This window comes from Larus michahellis, chromosome 1, assembly GCF_964199755.1.
Source record: "Larus michahellis chromosome 1, bLarMic1.1, whole genome shotgun sequence".
Classification (NCBI taxonomy): Eukaryota; Metazoa; Chordata; class Aves; order Charadriiformes; family Laridae; genus Larus; species Larus michahellis.
The window spans coordinates 60,027,525-60,047,249 of record NC_133896.1 but is presented as its reverse complement, the minus strand read 5'-3'; the positions used below and the strand labels follow the sequence as shown (position 1 = coordinate 60,047,249).

The window sequence follows — 19,725 nt, the reverse complement described above, 5'->3', positions numbered from 1 at the left end:
CGAAGCTTCTTATCTCTAGGAAACACTTTCTCAGTGAAATGACTGAAGCAAGTAGGTTATCTGTCTAGAGCACTGTAGCGACAACATAGTTTTTTATCCTCTTCAAAAATACAGAATTTTGAGTTCATCAGTTTTCTTTTCAGATATAATAAAATTAAAATGGCCAAGAAATTAAAATAATTTATAAGATTTGAATAGAAGACATATAACTTCATTAGCAAGAGCTGCCAAATCTTAATTTTTGTTGGAGTAATTTTGAATGAAATATCTGAGGTTGCAAATAGTTGCATAGTAGAACTCACTTTTAATTTTTTTAAAGTATGTCTTAGCAAATATGATTAAGCGAGTCAATATTTAAGCTTTATCTTAAGAACTTACCTGGAACATAGGTCTTTGAAAAGCTGTCCACCAAGGAGTGAAATTCTGTAAGTTGGATCGAAAGGCCACGTTTTTGTAGAAGAGACTAAAGGGCACGGAGGTCTTTCGGTAGGTGTGGTGATAAGCTATCGCAAAGCTGGTTTTATCTTGTGGACTAGGTTGCTCAGTGCTTTATCCTGTCAGGTCTTGAAGACCTCCATGGGATAGAGACTGCCCAACCTCTCTGTGCTTCACTGTCCTCATGAAATAAGGTGGGATTAAAGGAAAAGCCTGTTTTTCATAGTTTACATGTGTCCTAATTACCTTACACGTTTTCTCCAGTTTGTTCAGCATGTTTTTTGTTCTGAATTTGACTATTCATTTTTTTTTCTATCTGAATCTAAAGTAAAATGGACCTGGTTTTCTTGCAGAATGCCTATAATGCTGCGTAGCTCCAATTGTGTTCTTACTGGGAAAACTCCAGCAGAATTTGCCAAACTTAATGAATGTCCTTTAGATCCAGGTATGTTTGCACTCACATTCTTTTTTCCCGCCTGTGTTTTTAGTTTTAAGTCTTTTTCAACAAAGAAATACCCCATTGGTGTGTTTCCTGCCACTGTGAAGTCGTCGTGGGAGCTTCTCAAGCGTATGCTTGTAACTGAAAGAAACCAGCAGGCTTTTGATAATAGTGAGAAATGATTGACAGCATGGAGTGTTTGTATTTGCAGACAGAGTTTTCAACCACAAACAACCAATACACCAAAATTTTGAAAAAGTTGAGAAGTTTGTATAGTATTATACTGTGCTGTGTACATAGGAATAAAGGTGGAGTTTGTTCATGAAAATTAAGTGGATTGGGGGAGAGTAATTTAAGTATAATGGTGTCCTCCAGAGCAGGAACTCTCATTTGCTGCCTGTTGTAAAGCAAGAATAAAGTGTCACATGACAATATTTGAAATGTAGAGAGGAGATGAAGGTTTATAACAAGCAACTTACTTGTTTTTTCATCTGCTGCCTTTGAAGCGCGCACTGGACACGTGCTGTGCTTGCTTGTGATGGCAAGATACAGTGAAGTGACCTGCGGTGCTAGATGAGCATTAATAGATAGCTACCATTTAAGAGAGGAATCTAACATGGCTCATGTCTTATATTGTCTTAGATACAATATGGGTATTAAAATGCTGGAGAAGAGCAAGTTGGTAATTATGGAACACTTATTCTTTTTATTTGACACCAAGCATCTGAAATGGCCAGTTCTTTTTTGATGTCTTTATGATATACTCTTCTGGCAGGCAATATTTTTACCTAATTTTTAGAACTAGCAATTCTATAACATCTTTGAATAAGTATGTTTACCTTACAAGTTTGGGGTTTTTTTACAGCTTTACACTTTTTGGTCTGCCTGTGAGTTCCTTCTGTCCAGATAGTTCCCAAATAAAGTCTTAGGTCTCGAATACTATGTGTGAGCCTAGCAAATGTTCTGTTTAGTCTAGTGGAATATTTTCATAGTTTGTCCTTTACTCTTTTAGGGGAGAACTTGGTGTCTTGTTTTGTCCGTTGTGTACTTATTGTTTACCTTCTAGTAATGCATATTGAAGGAGGTGAGTAAGGTGCACGGGTACTGATATGCAAAATCTTTCTTTTCTGTTGAATAGGTGGCTATTTCATTGTTAAAGGTGTAGAGAAAGTCATTCTTATTCAAGAGCAGTTATCCAAAAACAGAATCATTGTGGAAGCTGATAGAAAAGGCACAGTTGGCGCTTCCGTTACCAGGTATGCTAAATGCCTGCAGTTACATAAAGCAGATAAAACCAAAGCTTTAAAAGTTCATTGTTGTGGTTTAAATGGTTTGTAGTTTTCTTCCTAGTATAGTTCAACAGGGAAAAAGCTGTAGACACTCAGTGCGACTCTCTTGCTGCTACCATTTTGTACACTAGAATATCAATCCCAAAATCAGTTAGTACAGTATTCCCACGAAAATGAGTGGGAGTTGCTCATATGCTTCGGGATTCGTCCCAGACTAGGAAAAGCAATCTCTAATTTTTAACATAACAAAGTGCGTTTCCTAATTAATGGTGTTTGGTCTCCTTTCTGCAGCAATTAACATGAAGTTACCGCAGCGGAAATAGGATGTAACCCTTTGTCTGATTCTCTAAGTCAAATTGGTGTAAAATCTTCTAAAGGCAATTGATAAGGAAACAAAAATCAAGTATTTTTGTATTACACAAATTATTGAAAGTGTCAAGGTAGTCTAAATTTGGCCTTCCCTCCTCGACCAAGTTTTAATTATGTTTTGTTTGCCTTTCGGTTTTGTTTTTAAGCTGCATGCTGATATAGTATGATGCTTGTCACTGTTCAATGTGAGGGCTGTTTTTTCTTCTCCAGAGGCCTCTCGTGCATCTCTACTAACTACTTTACTGTTCCACAGTAAGCCTAGATGAGGTTAAACGTACAACAGAAAGTACTGTTATCTTATTACTGTTGATGCTACAGTACCTGTGCACAGTTTGACCCTGCTGGTTACATCCAAGTTGATTATAAAAGCATGCAAATATCATTTTGAAAAATACAGGCTCTACTTCAGTCAAATATGGACCTTTGCCATCACAGGTGGTAACACCCTATTACCTTGGTGTTACGGGGTGATGTCTGGCTATTTTCTTGTAATATTTGAAAGAGGGGAAAATGCAATTAATTCAGCTGAAAGATTGCTCAAGCTTGATAAGTTTTATACAAAAGATTCTAGGAGTGCCAGTGCAAACTTTCTGTTGGACATAATATATTTTTTTTTTAACTTCAGTTCCACTCATGAGAAGAAGAGCAGAACAAATTTGATTGTGAAACAAGGAAGATTTTACCTGAGGCATAACACTCTGTCAGAAGATATTCCCATTGCTATCATATTTAAGGTAAGACAACTGTTGATTGGGGGGGGGGGGGGCAAAAAAAAAAAAAAAGCTCTACTGTAGCTCAAGAATGAAGACCAGCAGCAGCTCTCAGAAGTTAGTATGTACAGAAGGACTTGGCAGCGCTTAGAGAATGAAAGCTTTTTTCCCCCTGGGAAGTCATCTTTTTTGTATAGTAAAAAAGAAGAAAAGTGCTGCATTTTTCTGCAAGGAGAGCATTGCTGTGCCAAGACAAATGCTGTTACCCCCTTATTGCTTTTGTGAGATCCCTCTGCACTGCTGCCTGTTCTCCTGTTGCTACAGAGAGTCAGAAGGGTTTTGGTTTCTTTTGTTATGAGCTGTGTTGCAAACTTGTCTTAAGTCTTCTTTTCTGGTTTTATTTCCCCCCCTCCAACTTGAGGACTTCTGGGAAGCTCAACACCCTTCATTTCAGATCCAGGGACATGACATAGCCCTGAGCTAGTTATACATGACTTCTAGTCATAATCGTAAACAAAACAGAGGAGCCTTGCAATTCTTAGACCTTTGAGATTACTAGAGTGGCGTTTATTTCTTGGCAGTTAACTTCCTTTCACTGTGAATGAGCTCTGCCTCAGTCTTTCACTTCGAAATCCCTGTCTGATTCACGAATGCTCACCAGTATCTTCAGTGTAGTATATGCATAAACAGGCAACATAGCTTTGAAGTGATCCCTGGTGGGACTGACAAAGGGCTGTGAGAGGCATGCACCCCTGATTTTGGGCAAGAACTGGGGAGTCTTTGCCCTAACAGCTGAGCTGGTGACAGTGTCATGCCTTGGCCCTCACTGCCTGTGAAACTGTCAGAACTGCTTTCTTCAGCCCTCTGCTTCTCTCTTTCATTTTAATTCAGTCAAGGATGCGCAGAACTAAAGGCGTAACGATGACTACTCCCTAGCTGCCCAACAGGACTGGAAGCAGGCTGGTAGCCCATCTGTCTGGTATCAAACACACGGGTGTAAACCATCACCTAGTAAAGGTAGTAGGTGGACATGCACTGTCTGGCTGCTGGAGAAGACATCAGGGCATGGCCAGTCCTTAGGCTAGGACCTGTCCTCCCAACAGGTAGCTCCTTCCTGTCCTGTTGGCTTCGCTGCTGCCTGTGGGTTTGCAGTCTGGCTCACTGTGTGTGCAGGAGGAAATTGGGTGGCAGTCTTGGAGGCACTGTTCACAGGCAACGTGGCTTAGGGCACAAAAATGCCTCTGACTGGATCTGGCAAACAACAGAAGTAAATCCTATAGCTCCATTTTTGTCCTCACTGTAGTTGTTTACTGCACAGGTGGCTTGGGGAGGTGATAATCACTTGAAAAAATAAATTGCCAGGAGAGGGCAGCAGTTGCTCACAGCATCTGCCAGCAGTGCTGATTTGTTGGCGTTGGCAACTACAGATTTTTCTGTATTACTACAGCTCTTTGGCGAATTGAGACTTGTAAGAATTGGTTTTCTTGTAGAAAGCGCTTTGGGTTTGGTACTAGAAAATACTTTAATAATTGGGTTTAGACTTGAGAAACAAATATCTGTTACCTCTGATTAAGCTAATCTCTTCAAGTAGCTGGAGATCGTGTGGTTTTAGTGAGCAGTGTTAAAGGAGGTTGAGAAACTATTTGTGGAAAGAAATGCACTTAAAAGTGTCAGGATTAAGTTCGCAAGTTTTCTGTTGCAGGAAAGTGTTAACGTGGCTCTTAATCCATTTGCTCAAGTACCAAACAGCTGGATTCCACCTTCACTTACAGACTTTTATTACATTTTGTCACCCCCTGCTGGTATAGATAAATACCTGCTCACAGAAGAGTAACTGCTCTGGGTTATTAAGTCTGAGGAGGTGGTTGTTGGGGTTTTTTTTAAGCAGCATTTTACTATTTTGATCACCTTCTGACAATGCTTGCTATAATTATCCCCATGCCTATATGTATCTTTTATATTCTAGATAATGTTGCATAGTTTTTCATTTATTTATTGAATAAGGGCTTACAGTTGTTAGAAGCTCTTAGCAGTAGTGCTTTTCAAGATTTACATTGATTTAATCCAGTAGCAAATTAGCTGCACCCATTTTAACTATTCTGAATGTTCCATTCTTGACTGGCACTTTACTCATGAGTGGTCATTTTCCATACCTTTCCTTTAATGACGCGTGAACTTCAGGGATCTTCTGTCCACTTTTGATGAGTCTCCATCTGGAAACTAAAAATCCCAGACAATCCTTTCAGCGGATTCTTGGGCAGGCACCAGCCTCTGATCTTTCTTTCTTGGGCTTTGCTGTAATGCTGTATTACTCTATTGTACTTAACTACTAGAAGCAACATTACAAATGCTATATCTTAGGGATCCCCATGTAGCCTCATTTCTCTCATGTGGCAGTGTTATACATAGAAGATTTGTTGGGAAAGCAAGGTGAATAATTCCTTTCTGTTGTGACCCAAGTCTTGGAGCATGGGGTCTTCCTTGTTGCTAGTAAGTATTCTGCTTCTTGTAATGTAGGGATACGCATCTGCAAGGGGCAAAGTTAAGCTGTACAGACAATCTAACATCTGAAGTTTTGGTTGCCTTTGCATCTTTAACTGTAGCAGCTGCTTGTATAATTTCCAATTAAAAAATAAACTGAGACAACAATGACAAAAATCTATTGCTCTGCATTTCCTCCCAGACCAGCATCCAGGCTGCAACCAAGTTCCATGTGCCTCTGTGTTTCGACTAAGAAAATGACAAGTAATTGGTAGAAGGCTGCTATCCAGTGCATGGGGCAGCTAGAGGGGACACTTATGTCAGGGACTATCTGAGGGTCAGTAGGAGAAGGATGGGCAATTTTGGATTGTCTTTCTAGTCCCAATAGCATTAAATGGCCCGGTGTTCCTGCAGATGACTTAAGATGTAGATCAGGTACAGAAAATCATTGTAACTTTATACAAAAGGAAGCAAGTATTGGAGATCTGTGGTCTAATGTGGATTTAAAGCTACTGCAACTGTAAAGTGGAGATGTACTAATATCCCTTAGACTTCTTCGTCAAAAGCAAGGGCTGTGAAGTAGAGAGCATTACAAACACCACCTGTGAACAGAGCTGAGGCCTAAAATTCATAAAGAGCTCCCTTTAGAATCTAAGAGCACTTTTGCATTTCAGGCAAGAGTCATGGACACAGCTGCATCCTTTCTTTTCTTTCATGGTGAAGAAGGAAACCCAGGTTTGTGGGCTGTGGAGAGGGGTGGAAATAATGTGGATCTAAAGGTCCCTTGATCTGGATAGGTGAAGGGACTGGCCTGTTTTAGGATCACCCTAAAGGGAGCATCTGCCTTGCAGTTCATCCTTATCCAGACTGCAAGCCTGAATGACGTTGTTCTGCTGCGTTGCTTTTCTGCCATCCAGACCGGTAAGGATCTTAGCGATTGGCATATTTGGAGATTTAACAGCTAGTTGTGCCAAACACACGTGAGTTGTGGTATTGTGAAGTTTAGCACATTGACCACAGCTGACTGAAATTTGATAGGCTACAAAAGGCATGTTCCTGGCACTATTCTAGGACAGACTTGAAGCGTCTGCTCTTAAGATGTGGGGAGTTAGTGCTTTGTCGCTGTGCTAGCTTAAACACTTTTCTCCTAACATTTCATCTTGAAAGTAACGAAGGCATTTGTGCAGTCCTTATGTATGTAAATGCAGGTTTTGGTTTGAAGTAGTGATATAAATTGGAAATTTTTGCCCCCAAAGTATGTATTTGTTGAGGTTTTTAAAGGGCTGTTAACTGCCTTCTAATGGGAAACAGACACAACTAATTTGCTTTCTGCTTACTGTGTAACACTGCTTCATTAGTTAATATACACATGCAGCCAGAATGGTATTTAGGATGTCCTAAGTTGACTTCCAACCCCAAGAGACCTTTATTTTAGCTGTGTGTCAGTTGTGCACAGATGATTGGGTTGTGTGAACTGTGTGTAGTACATTTTTTTTAATGTGTCAGGCTATGAGCTACGCAGGCTTTACCTGGGGATGCTCAGTCAGTTTTAGTTAGCAATGAGCATTAGAGGAGGTGTGGAATATTTCTGTAGTACTTCAGAGCATTTCTATCTTGAAAAACATAAGGGTTACAGGTGAGGTGGTGCTGCTGTTTTTGCAGGGAGCTCCCTACATTGCAGGCAATTAGAGCTGTTTTAAGTTAATGGCTATTTTTCTTTCGGGTGTGTGATCTTGATTTGGTAGACTGGAGTGAGTCCTGAGAGCTGCAGTTGCGTGCTGCACCAAAACTGGTTGGGTAAGGAAGAGAACTATAAGTAACCTAGGGGGACTTAAAAGTTGAATTTTACAACCTGAATTGCTAGGTGAAGAATCTTTAGTTTATGTGGGAGCTGTAAGGAGCTGCTCTAGGACCTGCGGCGAAAGATTTGAACAGCAGGTCAAGTTTCATTTTTACAAAACCGTGTTAGTCTTGGAGCTGTTAAGATGCAACTCTAGAGGAACAGCTGAATGGTGGTCTTACTGGATCTGCAGAATTACGGGTTCCCATGGCTGCAGTTTCATAGCTCGTATCTTTTGAATTATGAAAGCTCCGGACCAATTCTGTCTGTGATGTCAACCTTGAACTTCCCTGACATCTTTTTAATCCAGTCATCTGCCTGTCTCCATTCTGTAATTTAGCCTGATGGACTGCAGAACTACATTCTAGGGAAGTGCCATGGAAACGCCTAGACATCATCATTAAGACACGAGCTGGGGGAGGAAGAGCTGGGCTCACAGTCTCTCATGCATGCTGTCTCATACGTACGTGTGTATGCACATACATGAGTGTACACACACATGCTTTTTGGGCATCAGGAACCTCCCTAGTCCTAGGAAGCGGTTGACCCCAGTTGGACCACTTCCTCCCACTTGAACTCAGGATGATCTGGGTATTCTGAATGTTTGCTTTGACTTGTCTGTCTTATGTCCATTGACGACTAGCCTTCCAACCATGCTCTTCAACAGCCTGCTTACCGCGTCCTTCCTCATCCTTTCACTGCTACTGTTAAGTTATCCCTCTGCAATGTCTCCTTCCCCTCCACCCTCCTGTAAAATTATCCCTTTGTGACATTGCCTTCCAATCACAAATAAGGAAGACATCTTGTCTCCTGCTTTTCTTTTATGTTAATTCCCTTTCCCTCAGCTTTGTCCTGGGATCATTAGCACTTTAAGCATAAGGCCCATTCCTACTTTGCATGTCCTTAGTGTTTCTGTAACACAAGCAACAAGCCAGGAATATTTTGTTACTATCCTAGTGATGTTACAGGTTAATTATGGAGTACTTTTTTCGTGGTGGTTTTTTTTTTTGTGCCTTTTTTTTTTTTGTAGAAGTGCAACATCAGGACCAAACTTACTAAAAAAGAAAATGTTGACAAATCTATCTGATACCAGCATGGGCCTGTTGCTTCCCCTGTTAGTGTTGCATGTAGGTGGATTTGTGTGTGCAGCTCTGCCCATGATTGTTGAGAGTACTCAGATCCGAGCCTTTCCCACACACAAATTCAGAATTCTCAAGTGAGCTTGCTGCTATAAACTTTAACTAGAAAATCTACACAGGCGTAATATGTCCTGTTCTAATCTTCTTCTTGTCAGACTTCTGATCAGAGAATTCATCAAGTTAGAAGAAATTATCATTCCTCTTTAATTTACTGTGGCTTTCTGTTTTTTAATGGATGAAAGAGCATAGTAAAACTGCAGGCTGATTTCCCCCCCCCCCCCTTCTTTTGTTCACTCTTTACATGACTTACAATCTGGTTGCCACCCTAAAATTAACCTGATGGGTAGAAATAGGGTGATATCTTATCAGCTTGCATTTGATGTGCTTTAGATAAATGTATTCCTGGTATACATGCCTAGAATGGCAGACAGGTTCCCTGTAGGTTAAGTGTAATAATTGTATGAATCCAGTTGTGGTTCCTAAGCTGGTTTGCTGGTCAGCTATTAAGTGCTAGACACATGAAAAATTGCTATTGTGAAGCTTTCGTACTTTTTGTAGACTTTCTTATGAGTCTGGCTCTCAGGTCATGAGGGATTTTTTTAACTTCTCTGCTGAGTCTTGTTTATGTGTGACCTTATTTAAAAGGGTGAGGAAGAGTAATAATATTTGGAAAATAAGAGATCTGAACTACAGTAGTATCACATGGGCAAATTCTGGTTCTGAAAAGAGCGTTATAATCAGGGGGGTGACTACTTAGTGGTAGGAAACGGTGGTGAAACATTCTTATCTGGTGAAGTAACTGTGTCTTGATTTGGCATGCATGTCTGTCCGAGATGGTGGGATTGTGATCTGTGCTTAGCACTAAAACAGGAGTGTTCTCGCACTGTTAAGGGTGTGTGCTGCTACTTTTGCACTGCTTTTAATTTCTACTAAGCCACAAGATGAAGAGACAGAGTTTTAATTTAAAGGAACTTCAACCAACCGCTTCTTTGTTGAAAAATAAAGAAGAAATGAAAGGGAAGAAAAAAAAAAGCCGGATGCTTCACAATTAGAGCAACAGTTTTGCAAGGGGATAGCATTAGCTAGGTGTTAAGCAAGGTGACACCCAATGAAGGGAATAATAAGGGAAGGTATTTGTGCATTTTTGAGGAAAATGTGACTTTTTGGGACACTGCCAGTTTCTAATGAGAACCAGAATACTGGGGTGTACATAGGCCATTATTTACAATGGTCTCTGTGGCAGGCAGTTTGAAGAATAATATGAACGCAAACGTAACTTCCTCACAAAGTTCTGAGAAACATATTATAACTCAGCCAGAAAAGGTTTAGTGAGATTATTCCATTTCTTGATATGGCAGAGCTCCAGGCAAATGTGTGAAGGGGGGAGCTTTAGCACCATCTGGAATCCACAAAGGCCTTCACTGCTGGCTGCCACCTTGAAACACTTACTGATAGAGAGATTTTTCTAAACCTGTTAAGCGCTTTCTTAGTTTATTAAGCTTTTCCGCAGTATAAAGTCTAACAAGGTGTCCAAGGATCAGTGAAATAACAGAATGGCTTTCAAGTGGAATTGTGTCGTGAAGTCATCTTCTAAGTGCAGAGAGCTGCAAAGGAGGTAAATTGTAAATGTTTCTCAAATGGGACGTGCTGCATCACAGTCAACTGAGTTTGTGAAATTGCTTGTGGTAAGAGACCATGTGTAATCTTTTAAGAAATTTCACCTTCCTTTATTTATTGTAGATTCTGACTTGGTTTTCATTGTTACGCATGTAGGGTTGTTATTACCTGATGTTTATTTTTTCTTTAGAAAAAGCATAGAATTTAACTCCTGTCAGTGAAAAAAAAGATGCTCTCCAAAGTGTGTGTGTGTTCCTGCCTCTTATCAAGATTTCCATTTAGCGTTCTTCCATAGCTAGAATATGTGCTGCCAGTGCCAGATGGCACAGTTTCATAGAGAAGAACTAGCTCTTGCTTAGTAGTAATGCAGACAAACAATACCAAATTAGCATAAGCAAATGTCAGTGAGTTAACATAAAGCCTGTGCTATTTCTGTCTTTTCTTCTTTTCGTAGGCCATGGGTGTTGAGAGTGACCAAGAGATTGTACAAATGATTGGCACAGAGGAACATGTGATGGCTGCATTTGCTCCTAGTCTGGAAGAATGCCAAAAAGCTCAGATTTTTACACAGATGCAGGTGTGTCTTTTCACATGGCCAGAGGCCATAAAAATCTAAAGACGGTGGGTATTGACCACTTTGCTGTGTCAGCAATCGACATACACTTTGTGTTTCAAAGTTTGTTTTTGGGGGGTTATTTTAAGCTGATGGTTTTAAGGGCCAGGACCTTTCAAAAGTGATGCTTTGCTCTCATTGCCTAACTGCAAAAAAACCCCCCAAATTCAAGAAATGCTTGGCTTTCAGAATCCCAGGGTTATGTTTTAAAGTATGTGACATAGTGCTGTCCATAAGATTAAGAGTTTTTTGTTGAGGACGATTCCCATTTTTTAAAAAGGGATTGCATGGCCTGTTTTGCAGAAGCCCCATTGATGTGGACGTGACCATTTCATCGTTAGTAGATGTTCTCCTCCAATTCTGATCTCTTGTATAAAGCCCACAATAATAGCCACCCTCCGTCCTGCTAAAGACTTGTGAGAATTTTCTTCAGCTTGCGTACTTTTTTAATTAGCCAGAACACAGGCTATTTTGCTGGCAGCATTTCCATCATGTCCATAATCTGCTAGGAGAAGCGTTTGAAGATTAGTCTTACTTCTGCTATTTCATTGTAAACTTTATCAAATCATTCCACATGTGATGTTGAGTGTTGTAAAGTGAATGTCTTTCTGGTTTGCATCTTTTGGGGCTTTTCAGGGTTAGAGCTAGCATCAAGGCCTTCCTAATTCAGAGTCAGAAGAGCAAAATGGTGATGCTGGAGGAACATAGAGAAATGTGAAGCATGCAGGAAAGCAGAAAAACAGAAATACAAGAGTTACTCTGTGCAAGAAATGTCAAATGAAATGAGAAGAGAGTGAGTTATTTGGGGAAGGCGGTAACAGATGGAAAGGAGAGCCGAGAGGGTAATTCTTTGGCATAGGGGGCATGGCTTTATTTCCAGGCAGGAACTTCCTGTGTGGACCTGGATTGTTTCTTTGCTCATCTGACCCTGAATTTGCAGATTGATTCATTTCTTGGACAACTGGTAAGAGAGTAAGAATCCATCAGTCATTGCAAGGTACTCTTGGAGACAGATGTGGATGCCACACAGTAGCGTTTGTGTCTATTAAACAGTGAGTGTCACCTCATGGTTTTATATCTGAGTGAAACTTAGCAAGTACACAAAAGAACTGGAGGTGAAAAGTCAAATTAAATAAACTAGATATCTTTAGATTTTATATAACCCTTTTTCCTATATCTCTGCAATCCCCTTTCTTTTAATGTTGTAGTAATCATGTGTCCCCATTCCAAATGTTATCAACATATAATAAATAACATGTATATTTAATGATAATCAATTGTGTTGATTTTCAAGATTTTTTTTATTTTATTAGCATCGTTTACATGTTTGGTATTTTGTACTCTGCTTGGAGTGTGTCATCTGTGGCTAGTGGGATTGCACTGATTGAGGAATACATACAGATCTCTGTGTGTGTGTTTATTTGTATAGGTTACAATTCTGATATTAACTCAAGTTAATTCTCCTCCTTGACAGGCATTGAAGTACATTGGAAACAAAGTACGAAGACAAAGGATGTGGGGAGGCCCAAAGAAAACAAAGATGGAAGAAGCACGAGAGCTGCTGGCATCAACTATTCTGACACACGTTCTTGTATGTAATGGTTTTTTTTGAAACTGGAGTAAATTCATGTGGTTATTTATGGTGTGAGCTTTCTTGGTAGGGAAAAATGTCTTTGATTGCTTTGTAGCTGTGGTAAAGTAAATCATCCTCAAAATAAAGGGGAAGATTTGGATTGAGTCAAAAGTAATCTTTATGAAATGCTGTACCATTGGACTACTTGTCATACTATGCATCTTTTTCTGCATAGCCAGGCAGTATCAGCTGTTAGTTCAGGATGTTTTTCTCATGACCTATACCTTTATTCTGATTTGTTTTCATTTACTGTCTATTTCAATGTCACTAATGTATATTACTTTTAGCATTTTTAAAGAGGGTAAAGTGCACAGATCCTTTAACTCCTCAGTCAGCCCAAATTACCTATTGATTTAAATGGATGTGTTTGTCTGTATAAGAACTAAGGAACTGAGCCTGAAACATCAGTATGTTTTTCTTTTTTTTTGTTGTTTTGGTTTGTTTTTTTGTTTATAGGTGAAGGAATTCAATTTTCGTGCCAAGTGCATATACACAGCAGTGATGGTGCGCAGAGTAATTTTGGCTCAAGGAGAAAATAAAGTAGATGACAGAGACTACTATGGAAATAAACGTTTGGAGTTAGCAGGGCAGGTGAGTTTTTACTTCAGAGCAAAGTGCTCTTTTAGAGTTTTATTACTATCTGCATTTAAAAGATGCAGAATAAGGAGTCTTCTCATTTGAAGTGTTTTTCCTCTCATTTTATTTTTGTTGGCTTTTCTGTATTGCCTCGTAGATATGCTTCTGTGATTGAGACTAATAAATCATATTCTCATTTCTGTATTGCCTCTTTATACCAGATAAAAGGACAGAGCAGCGTAAATACCGCATCAGTTCTAGTTCCATTATAATATTGCTAGTGCCAAGAAGGCAGAAGTAAGATCCATCTTCCAATGTCCCCCTCTAAGCAATTGGTTAAGGGAATAAACTGGGGCCAAGTTGGTGCCTGCATGTCAGATCCAGGCTGTCCCACTATGGATAACCCAGCTAGCGTAGCATCTCACAGGGACAGCCACCCAAGCCTTTTATGATTTGGGGAAGCCCATAAGATGCTTATTTGCTGTCAGCTGCCTTTCTAGCCTCTAGAGTAGCATGAATTAACAAAGTAAGTGGTTTAAAGTTAACTTGAGCAACTTATGAAAGTGGATTGCATGGACTTTTCTGCTTGCAGAATTTTGGCACTGGAGGTAGAAGCAGTAACAAAGGGCTGCGAAGGATGGAATGGTTTGAGGTGTCTGGCTGGCACTGTTCTTTTGCAGAGAGGGTGGCAGTTCACAGCTGTTGGCTAAACTATCTTCTCCTAATGCGGTGGGAATTTGCCTATCAGGTGATGGAACTGCTTAGTTACCATGACATGGATTTTTTCCTTGCCATGTGTGGTTATTTAATTAACCAATTTAGATTAGGATTGGACTTCTTTGCTGTGCTCTGTATTAACTTAAGTTGGAGTTCTGGCAGTCAGTATCATCTCTGGTTATTGATCGTGCATCAGAAATTCAGGCAAGTATACATAATGCACCAGGTTGGAGAAACTATGCATCTCTGGTTCCCGCACCATTTGTATTGGGATTTCTGTTGCAGCACAGGTAACAATATCCATTCCTTTTTGTTCATATCCAGTGGGAATTCTCATCTTACTGTACTTTTTAAGATGTGTGCTTGCATATTGTCTCATACTCCTTTTCTCCTTCCCACCCTGCCCTGTCCTCCATGCACACATGTGAACACACACACAGAACGCGCAATCATTTCACAGTAAAAACATGTGCTTTGAGTCCTATTTTTCTGAAGAAACTTTGATGACACTCTTGAACACACTCTAAGCACAAGGAAAAAACACTCTTAACCTGTTACAAAAAATCAGTTCTTTCTTCAAATAAATATGTTGACTGTTCATCAAACTTCTGTGCTGAAGCACAACATGTTTCTAAAGTGTAAGGAGTAGTAAGAGGACGTTAGTGCAATGTTCTAATGGGGCAAATATTTTAAGCTATAATGGATTTATTTGGTTTCTGCTGAAATGTTGTTGCTGTAGTTCAGTATGACTGTAATCAGTGAAATTAGTTGTTGCTTTGTCATCACATTGTTCTTATTTAACTGTATTGAAGGACTAGTTTGGGTTTTTTTCTAATATTTTTAGGGGCAGAAAGTAGAGCAGGTAAAAAGTTTTCTACAAGCTGTAAGAAAAAGGACTCTGCTCACACAGATGTTAACAACCAAAGTAATTTTAAATTAACTGGGAAGAGGTTTTAAATGTAGAGGATCATCATAACAAAGCCAATGCGTATTTTTTTTCTACATCAAGAACTATGCAGGAGGGGTTGTAACACTTGATTAAAGGTAGTTCTAGCTCCCTTGTAGTATTTTAAAAACTCATTTCAAGCTGAACACTTGAATTCCTCTGTGCCACATTATCGATGTAATGTTAATTTGATTGGATTACACAGTGAAAAGTGTAGAGATTTTTTTTTTACCAGTTTCTAAATGTTTGTGTCTAGCTAAAGTTTGCATGGATAAAATGGTTGTTTTTTTCTTTTAATGCCAGCATGTCCCTGGAATAAAAATCCTGTTGATTTAGAATTTGAATAAAGAAAAAAAAAAAGAAAGAAAAGATTCCCATGTGAGGAGAAAAACATAGCGGTCGAAACAGTGTAAAGACATAAAAGGTATTGTGTTTATAAAAATGTGTGAAAACAATAGCTGCTAATTTCACACCCCATGGGACAAGAGAGTACGAAATGTGCTTTAGCTTTAGATAACGGAGTTGTATCCGCTAGCCAAGCTGGTTTACAGAGCTTTCTCTTAGTCTTTCTGCCACTAGAGGCTCGGTAGGCCAGGTGCCAGCTGAGGTGTTAGCAAAACCTACCGATTTCAGGCTTAATCTTTTCACCTACCTTTTCTCTTTCCTTAATGTGTTCATTATTTGCTAAGCATTACTCTGTTCTTTGTCCTCGTTTTTTTGTTGTTTTTTTTTTTTTTTTGTTTCTAATGCAGCTTGCTTTGTATGGGTGAGATATGGAACAGCACCAAAATCCGGCACCCTGGAAAGCAAGGGATTTCTACCCTGTGACAAAAGAATACCGCCTTGACTTCAGAGATTGCCTAATCCCAGCTGTTCTGATAATATAATTAAGGCTGCCTAATGTCTTTAATTTTGCAACCAGTTTGTGTGAAAGGGAGAATTTGGCACTCTAAAGGCTTAAACGCTAAATAGCAATCTCAAGGCGCCTAATTAGAATTCTCTGACATTAAGCTAATTGGTGAAACTGTATTTCAGCAGCTTAACTTCTTTATTAATTTTTCTTAGGATTTTCAATGAAAATCAATTGATGAGCTGTCAGTATTTTTTTTTTCTTAAATATAATTTGCTCTTTAGTGCTCCTGTCTGAAGCAGGCTGAAAGGCCCTGGACTAAATATGAAATCCATTGAATATTATCACTGGCATTCCATCCTTTTTCTTAAATCTCTTGCTCTTGACCTAAATAATGTGGTTATTGTGAGATTCTGCTTTGCCAGATAGTCAGAGCTCTTACAGACCAAGAGTCTGTCAGTGAAATTAGCAAAGTATGATGCTTTTCAGACTGGCAAATAGTAGCAAGTAGGTGTGCTTGGGGTGTAACTTACTTGATTAGTTCAGAGAAGAGAAAGGATGGCTTTATAATCCCTATGGCATGTGGAATTAGGAGATCTTTGCAATTTTATGATCAAGAAATCAAATATGAAAACATTCTCTGAACGAATTTTTTAAAATGTTCTGTTAAACGTTTAAGTCCTGCTCAAACCTGTTGAAATCAAATGTGTACTGTGATTGATTTCAAAAGAGTTCTTATTTAACAAGCCTATCAGACATCTCAAAACTGCACATTCCTTCCTTTTACGTTTTCCCTACTTTTGAACTACTTCCCTCATAATCTAGTTTTTGTAGAGTCCTGTGGGTTCTCCTTCCTAATATGATGCTTCTAAAAAATGCTTTTATTTCTGACGGAAGCCTGCTTTAAATGAGCTGTGACATTGCAGGTGAGTTGCAGGTGGCTGGATTTCTTTTGAGAGTGGTGAGAGGGTATCGTCTTGTAAATGTTAATGGTACTACAAGCATCAGGAAGGAAGGAGGGTCTACAGCAACTTCCTGTCATGCCAAGGCCAGGTCTGAAAAAAAAAACACTTAACCAGTTTTCAGTAAAAACTCTCTGTCCAGAGTGGAAGTTTTTGGATTTTATTTTTGTCAAGAGTTATCATACAGTGCGTGTTATTGCTGTTTTTCCAATTTAGTGACTGAACACTAAGTGCTCCTTATGCCTTGTAGAGTAGACTGTCAAAGATAATCCAGTCCTGCTCTCTGTGAAGGCCAGTAGGAGCTTTTTATTGAAAATCAGATGTCTGTCTTGAGTTTCCAGGTGTTATTTTTTTTATTTTTTATTCTTAAATGCATTTGTGATGCTGGTGAAAAGAGTAGCTTATAATTTAGTTAGCTGCTTTACAGTGTCATTTGCCAAATGCTTTGGTCAGCCCAGCTGGGGCATGTAGGTAGAGAAAAGCAAATGGAAGCTAGTGGCCCATCCCAGTGATAGAGTGGTTAGTTTTCTGGTTTCCAGAAGGGGAAAAGTTTGGAGTATGTCTGATGGAGACAGTTAAAATTCAGTTTAATTCTGCTCATACAAAAATTAAATTGTACAACTGACTCCAGAATGTCTTAGCTTGTGGTGACTGAACACCTACCTTGTTCACCCCTACAATGCTTTGTACACTGGGAATCATCATTTCTGGCATGGGTAACTGCTGCATTTTTAGTTCTTTTGACACTTGGAGCTGCTGTAAAATAGAGTCCCGGGACAGAACTGCCAGGTTGTAGAATTTACGTTGCTTGTTTGCAAAGCTAATCATTGTGAACACTTAACACCTACCATGTAATACAGTTTTAAGTGTTTCGGGAAGCTATTAGTGTATGCAAGGAGTGGCTGAGCAAACTGCAGAAGCAAAGCAGATTGGAGAGCAAAAAAAGTCAGATCACAAACTTTGTTAGTCTTTTCCTTTTATGGCTATTTTAAGAACTGGAAGTAATTATTATACACATACAGGAAATAACTGCTTTAAATTGCAGCACTTTTGAAGGGTTTATTGTTGTTACTTTTTCAATTCATCTATGTTACGTAGCTGCTTTGCTTGAACTGTAGACTTTTTTTTTAAAGGGAGAGATGTGGAAAAGCATTGCACTTTCCAGATAGTAGCACTTCTAAAAAGCATGGCAGGTGTTGAACCAGGTGGACTCTGTGGGTGTAATTGGTTTTCCATAGATTGTTACTGGCAGAAAGTAGCAGGATAAAAGTATATCTGAGCGAGGAGGCTGCCTACGTAACCCAAGATATGTCTTGCCAGCTGTCAAGAACAGAGGTTGCATCTGGGCCCCTAAAAAAGTCTCTTTCAGTCCAGAAGCAATGGTGACTGTAAGCCGTTTGTACTTCAGTCTGGTCTTGCAAATGGTGCGCTTCTTCCAAACTCTGTGCTGCTGAGTTGCTTCCCCTACGGGCCCCTTACAGTCACTTGGGTGTCTGTCTTGTCCATTTTAAGTAGCTGCTGGGAGGGAGCACTTTAAACAGCCTTTTTCACTTTTAATAATAGAATATCTCAAAGTGACTCTTCACTTATTGCTTTACTGCAGTTATTTCATACAGTATTAGAATAGAAGTTGGTCTTGCTTCCAAATCTTGTGTGTAATTCAGGGTTGTACATTGAGGGTATTAAATCTTTAAAAGATTTTGTGACTTTAAGAAGGAAGAAGTAGATCAGATGGATTATAATATGGCAGATTAGGGAAAACGGTAAATGGATAGTGTAGAGTTGGATGGATATGCTAAGATACTGTGAAGGAAGGATTAAAGCAAACCAAAAAGGGATAAATGCATAGGCTTAGAGAATTATTCTACTTAATTTGCTTTCTATTATGAGATAATTTCTCTAATATTGCACTTTAATTTAACAAGGCAAAAAACTTGTGAGAAAAATATCATTTGAGAAACACAGAGAATATTTTTTTAACTGACAAGAAGCATAAAGGTGAAAATATTAAACATGTGTTTCCCTGCGCCTGCATTTCCTAGACCTGGAGAAGTATAATTTTTCCCTTAATCCAATTGTTTTGTATTTCCAGCTTCTTTCTCTTCTATTTGAAGATTTATTCAAAAAATTTAACTCTGAACTGAAGAAGATTGCTGACCAGGTAATTCCCAAGCAACGTGCAGCTCAGTTTGATGTAGTGAAGCATATGCGTCAAGACCAAATCACCAATGGTATGGTCAATGCCATCTCCACAGTAAGTATTTTTGTTTTCATCCTAGCATGTAAAGTCTTTTCTCCCTAGTGAATGGTGGAAATGCATGAATTTTGTTCTGATGACTCTATCATTTGTCGTAAAAGCAAATCTGTTTAACATTCTTTATAGATTAAAATTGCAAAACTCTGTCATGGCCAGGGCTTTTGGAATTCACTGAAGAATCATTAATCATTAAACCACTTTTTATTTCACCATTTATTTCAAAGTTATATTTTAGTGTTTTGGAAGGAATGGTAGAAACAAGCAACTTTAAAATAGTGATCATGTTTGTATTTATCCAACTTGCCGTCTTCTAGGTTATACTTGACTATGTGGTTCATGGTGTTTTTTATTATCTGGATTTAGCTAGGGTCAGGTTACATCATATGTCCAAAAGGTGGCTGAAAACCAGCAGGAAAACATCACAAACAGAAGACAACTGGGGGAAAGGGTGTGTAGGCCAAAAAAAAAAAGCTGAATATTGAGCTGTTTAAGGGCGGTGCCTTTTTATTCATAGGAAGTCACTAGTACGAGCAAATTTACAGCACAGAAATTAGTACTTCTCTGCTAATGATACTGAACTATTTATCAGGGAAAACTGCTACATGCCTTATTATTTCACCCCATAATTAAGCCTTTAAATATTTATCTTGGTTAGACTTTAGCCTGTGTCTGCCTTCTGCTGGAATGGATATTTTAATTCATGCCAGTGGACAAGAACAAAAATACAATTACTAACTCTGTCTCTTACCTCACACATCTGCAAGAGCAATTTGTGATATGGTTCCTGAAACCTAGCTACTGGCTTGTAAATGACTTTGAAATCCATGGTTTTTTAAGAAATTAGATTAGTCT

At 39.0% G+C, this 19,725-nt stretch overlaps 1 protein-coding gene across 2 annotated transcripts in view; it reads left to right on the top strand.

The window, feature by feature from the left end:
* The window catches only part of POLR3B (RNA polymerase III subunit B), a 79,753-nt gene that overhangs the window by 9,823 nt on the left and 50,205 nt on the right, over window positions 1–19,725 (top strand). For both annotated transcript variants that reach the window (XM_074580919.1, XM_074580928.1), the window contains exons 7-13: window positions 789–880; window positions 2,013–2,130; window positions 3,158–3,266; window positions 10,774–10,896; window positions 12,407–12,523; window positions 13,022–13,156; window positions 18,709–18,870. In XM_074580919.1, the coding sequence (XP_074437020.1) occupies window positions 789–880; window positions 2,013–2,130; window positions 3,158–3,266; window positions 10,774–10,896; window positions 12,407–12,523; window positions 13,022–13,156; window positions 18,709–18,870 (856 nt within the window). The remainder of the gene's footprint in view (window positions 1–788; window positions 881–2,012; window positions 2,131–3,157; window positions 3,267–10,773; window positions 10,897–12,406; window positions 12,524–13,021; window positions 13,157–18,708; window positions 18,871–19,725) is intronic.